The sequence below is a fragment of the Morone saxatilis genome, unplaced genomic scaffold (assembly GCF_004916995.1).
Source record: "Morone saxatilis isolate NCDOM2014 unplaced genomic scaffold, NCSU_SB_2.0 Contig24, whole genome shotgun sequence".
NCBI classification, from domain to species: Eukaryota; Metazoa; Chordata; class Actinopteri; family Moronidae; genus Morone; species Morone saxatilis.
In genome coordinates, this window is record NW_023339807.1 from 15,442,274 (window position 1) to 15,448,101 (window position 5,828).

The following is a 5,828-nucleotide window of genomic DNA, read 5'->3' on the forward strand; positions in this document are numbered from 1 at the left end:
GACCACACACACCAGGCAACCAATGGCTCTCCCTCTCTTCAGGGAACGCTAATCACCCCCGACCTCCACCTTCCCCTCTGGCGAGATCTTTTTCCGAGCCCCTGTCACTTCCTCTCCTCCGAGGCAGCTTCCATTAATTCGCCCAAAATGCCAGAAAAGCCAACAACGTTAACAATCAAAATTCCTACTTCCTGGAATAATACAGCTGGAATATTGTGAAAATAGCCCGATATAAATCCCGCACATTTACTGTTAAAGCAGCTTATTCAGGAACACTCGTAATTAACTATTCAACGCAAAACAGCTAGATTTTCAAAAATTCAAGACCCAGGGCTTCAAGATTAGTAAAAACACAGCACTTATTAGCTTTGTAAATGGATGGCAGCATGCAATCTTGTTACTTAACTTTAGTCAGGCACCACTTTAACAATCAAACAAAGAACGACTTAAACAATGTGATGTGATGCCCTGCACTCGAAATTGTTTGCTATCTTGCTATGTATATTGCCACTTTAATCTCCATGCACTGCCAAAATGTATTTCTCCGGGTTTAAAAGCTTTCATCTGCAAAAAATCAAGCTAGAAACCTACATCTGCAAGATAACAAGCAGCAGTGGTGTAAAAAGCTCCCACCCAAAATAATAACAATTCCAGTATCGTGAATTGTAGTCAGGTATAGTTCTTAAGACAATATGGTCCGACTGAGCTGTGTATATGCTGCAATATATTAATGTTAATAATATTAATGCATTATGTGTCATTATCTGTGGTATGCCTGTCAGAGTTACTGATCGGCCTTCCACTCACATTTCATGTCATCTGTTTGCATGACCATCCTTATAAGTATATTTACATGCAGGCGTGCAACTATTTACTTGTAGTTTTTCTCAAACTGCTAGATATGAAAATGAGCTTAAATAGGAGGGAAAGCAGGAAAGTCAACATGTTATTGTGACATTTACGTTTTACTGGAGGGAATAAAGACAGAAATAAGAAAAAAGACAGAAAGAGGGGTGGGGGCTTTTAAATAAGGTGTGTCAACCTCTATTTAAAAAGCTTTGTGTCAATGCTCTCTTCATTAAAATCCTCTCTTCCACTCTCTCAACATTGGACGTTTTTATCCATATTCGGTAAGTGGAAATTTGTTCGTAAATCCTTTTTAAAATACAGCATTTTACATTTGCAATAATGAATACCTAATATGTAGCATTATCTGTGTCCCGCAAGGGCCCTAGTGACCCCAACATCCACCCAGTACAGCGCAAGTCTTAAAATATACATGTCAGTAATCAGATGTCTCAGAAGCGAAAAAAAACTGGGAAAACACACACAATAACTAGCGATGATATTTCGTCTGATGACCTTGAAATGTGCTGGCATGAATTTTATTAACTAATTAGTGAATGCTCAGAAGTGACTAATAAAGAAACAACAATGAATGGTTGCTGCATTTTATATCATACTGTTTTGGTGTTATTCATAAATCCCTAGTAACAGATTTTAATTGCAAAGTTCAGGCATTTTCCACTGTAGCATCTTAGCAGAAATGCCTTTAAAATCCCTTCTTTCAGGCCTTTTAGGCCATGAGAGCGAGTGTTCCAACAAATAACATGTTTCATTGCATTTCTGGCACCATCCTTCTTAGTATGATACATTCATAATTATTGTGCAACAGTGGAATAATGTGAGCGACAATAGAAAGCGATAGTATATCTACTGAGGGAGATGGCAAACAGTCTTCATTTAATCACAATGTGTTCCATAAAATAAGTGGCTACAACTAACTTGATTAAAAGGTTCCTACTGTGTAATCATTGTACGGAGAAATCTATCAAGCAAAACAGAAGTACACTTGAGTTCAGCTGTTGTCTATTGTGTATAATACACTTGATAATGTATATTGGTGTGTTCAATTACCGTCAGGAAGGAATCATTTAATCTAGTCAGATCTGTGGTTGCCTTTTAATGGTCGCCAACATTGAACAACATCCATAGTTTCTGGCCAGTAGTCTGAAATGTACTAGACAACACTGACTGTAAATTTAGGGCCGTTCCGCCTTTTTTGTTAAATCACGCAAATAGTTTGAAATTGTTACCCCTTACATGAGTCTTTACAGCCTGTTCTCAGTTGTCCTACGTTTGTCTAAGGTATCTGACACCCAGTGGAAGTGTTGGCTTATTTGCAATTCGTGCAAGCTTGACCCACTATGTGTCGTAAAGGTGCTAGCAGCACTGTTCGATTCCAAAGTTTTGAAGTATAGGTAGATAGGGATTCATTCTGCAAACCATTAGCAGGTTTATTCCATCCAATGAAAAACAATATTTGTATCAGGTGCAGTGAGGTGGTTTCTTTGGGTGTGGTTGTGTGAGTGCTGTGGTTGACAGCCAATGGTATGGGACTGACGTGTCTATCCACATGATGATTTGCTGTTAGTAGTCAGCCTAACTCCAAATGCTTCTGTGTGTTTAGATGTTTCGACATGTCATTTTATTAGTCCTTTGGTCGTTGGAAGACTGAATGTCAATAGTTATGGTTCCTATTGAATATCCAAAGGTCGAGTCAGAAACGAATGTTATTAGTGGACGAAGAATTTTCCGTTGAGAATATGAATGATGGACTTCTTTCGAGTGCATCAAGCTTTAGCCTGTGAGTATGATTATCACTTGAGGTATCGATCTTGTATTTGATGCGAGTAGATGTCCAAAACTAATAACTACAAAGGGTTTTTCTATCCAAAGAGAGCCTCGATATTGCTTCTGAAGGAAAAATACCGAGGTAAACTCTAGTGTGGCGGTCTGATCCTGTTAGTGTGGAACACCTTAATTCTTATCTCTCAGATTCCATCCTTTAACTCTCTGGATCCTTGATTGATTCCTGTCACTTCCTTTCTCGAGAGCATTGCCTTCATGAGTGTCCCAAATGCCCAGAAGCCGAACAAGTTTAAAGATAGATGCAACTTCCTATGTGTATGGAGATTGTTAATACTGAGGTTCTATTTAAAAAGCCGATATGCTAACTTTAGAATTACTGTCTAATATGAACAGTCTTTATTTCAGGATAACATGTAACTGATTTTGGATGCTAGTTCAAGCAATGAAACTAGATTTTCCTTCAGACCAGGGTTTAAGATTATGTATGTGATGAATAGTGCACAGCATATTGCTGGGGTATAATTGGATGCAGCATCCAAAAAAATCTTTCGTCTTTTTGTGGTAGTTGTTTTGTTGTTGGTTCTGTTCGTGATTGTTGTTGCGGGGTTCGTGCTGTGTGTCGTTTGTTTTGGGTGTTAGTCCGTGGGTTTACTTAATTATTAGCTCTCAGCACCTTTATGGGTTCCATAATACCGCGGCTAGCTAAGCAAAAGCCAATACTTAACATAATTCGTGCTGATGTGATTAAACTTGTTCTACTTCTCCATGTATATCACTTTAATCCATGCACTGCAAATTTATTTTGGTTTAAAAGCTTTATCTGCAAATAAGCTAAACACCTTCAGCTGCAAGATAGAAAGCAGTGCGTTTTTTTTTTTTTTGGTTCTCCTTCGGGATACCTTTGAGAAGTACGCTGGAAAAGATGGAAACAAAGACACTTTGACCAAGTCAGAACTCACTAAACTGTTCCGAAAGGAGTTTCCTGGAACAGGAGTAAGTACAAAAACTACAACACTATTACCAGAGTGAGCTGCCTCTTTGTCTATTTGATGTTTTACAATCTACTTACAACTCATACTGTTTAATTCTTTTTTTAGCACAGAGACGAAGATGCACTGGACAATTTCTTCAGTGAGCTGGATAGCAACGGGGATGGTGTTGTTGATTTCACTGAGTTTGTTACTTTGCTAGCAACCCTCGCTGAGCTTTACACTGAGTATTAAATAAATACTTTTGCCACAGTGCCTCTGAACTTTCTTGCCTTATTTCATTTGTACTGAATAAAAAAAAGTGCCCCGAATTTTGGTTAAACACATGCAGATTAATCATAGATGAGTTTATGTGACTTATGTGTTGAAATTGCTGGCTTTGAGTGTTTATCACTCATTTTGAATTTTAGAAGTGACTAATGAAGAATTAAGAAAATTATTTGTGAAAATAAAAAAATAGATAAACAAACAAAATACAAATATTGTGCATCTTTAAACACTTTTTAAAGGATGAATTCACACTTTATGCATTTATTTAGCCTGTAGAAAACGTGACAAGCCAGCTGTCACCTCACTGCTGAAGAAAAACAAAGCAGCAGCCCCTCATGACTTCACACCTCCTTCCCTCTGCTCGATTTGAACCTTCTCACTTCCACGAAGCAGACTGCTCATTTCCGTTTCATTATTTTCCCAGACGTCCAAAAAATCCACCAGTTCCAACCAACTCTTGTTTTAGAATATAGCCAAACTGGATTCAACTGGGTCAAATAAATAAAATTACAGTAAATACAGCTTATAGGAATATGCAAAACTAGACTTTGACACAAGGGCCCTCTACACGGCTTGTAACAATTAATATAAATAATTTCATTGCTTGTTTTATCTAAACAACAATGCATAACACAAATATATTTAGTTTACCATCACATAACACAACAATAAAAGGCAGCAAATTACTAAATGAGAAGCTGCACATAAATAAGTTTTGCAATTTATGTTTGAAAACGGACTTTTAACTATTACTTTGTCATCGATCCAGTCCTTAACCCTTGGCAATTTAAAATGGTTGCAGTTGTCCCCACTCTTTTCAGCATGTGACCCAGCGAAGTCTACTCATGACCCATGAACACAGCTTGGGGTCTTGTTTGTGAGCAGACCTTTTTAAGATTGTTCCATGTTTAAATTAATAAATAGGTTAAGCTATCCAATATATTTTACAACAACAAAAAACGTAATAGGAAATAGGACTACACATTTTCTTTCCTATCCATTATTCCTGTAGACCCCTGAGACCTTTCTTGGGACCCCTCGAGAAACGGCGATCCACATGTTGGGAACCATTGGGTTTCAATTGTTTATTACAATTCAACCTGGAAATAACACTGGCGGACTTTCCCTGTATACAAATATGCGACTTAGTACCTATACAGTCAATGCCTAGTGAAGTGACCCACATGGAACGCATCCTGGGCGGTCTCGCGGATCATCGGACACTGTCGGCTTTTTCCGGAGATCTCGGTCAGTTAGCTAGCCAAGCTGATTAGCCTGCTACTACCAGCTAATGTTTGTAACGTTAGGATATTTATTGCCAGCTGAACTGGAGCGGATGATACAAATAGTGTAGAAAAAATGGCGGACGTCGAGGGAGAAGGAATTTGTTCATCGGTCCCTCCGTTGCCTCACCCTTCCTCTCGTAACGGCTCCGGTAGCGGTAACGTTACACCGGGCACCGGCGGCAGCTGCCAGACGGCGACCACCGTTACTTCAGGCCCACGGCTTGTTCGAATAGTGAAGTCTGATTCGGGCTACGGGTTCAATGTGCGGGGACAAGTTAGTGAAGGTGGGCAACTACGGAGCATTAACGGGGAACTGTACGCTCCACTGCAGCATGTCAGTGCTGTTCTACCGGGAGGTGCCGCCGACAGAGCCGGTATTTCGAAGGGGGACAGGATTCTTGAGGTGTAAGTGGCTACTGTATTTTAGCTTAACCAAAATCACATTGTGCGTTAGTTAACGTACGAATGAGTCTCTTTCAAGACAGGCTGGACCTGTGAGCATCAGTCCCTGTCGTACTGGGACCAGCGTCGGCCACCAACCAAGAAGCTTGTGTGTCACACTGGTCTTGCAGGGCAGAAAAGCCGTTCATCCCAATGAAAGGAGTGTCTGTGTCTGTGTGTCTGTGTCTGT

General features: G+C 39.6%; 1 protein-coding gene across 2 annotated transcripts in view; it reads left to right on the plus strand.

Moving 5' to 3' along the window:
- The first annotated feature begins 5,122 nt into the window (after positions 1 to 5,122).
- The window catches only part of snx27b (sorting nexin 27b), an 11,885-nt gene continuing 11,179 nt past the window's right edge, over positions 5,123 to 5,828 (plus strand). Inside the window, exon 1 of one of the 2 annotated variants that reach the window (XM_035672039.1) lies at positions 5,123 to 5,602. In XM_035672039.1, coding sequence (XP_035527932.1) covers positions 5,271 to 5,602 — 332 coding nt within the window. In that variant the 5' untranslated portion in view covers positions 5,123 to 5,270. The remainder of the gene's footprint in view (positions 5,603 to 5,828) is intronic. The other variant, XM_035672038.1, reaches the window with a different exon arrangement.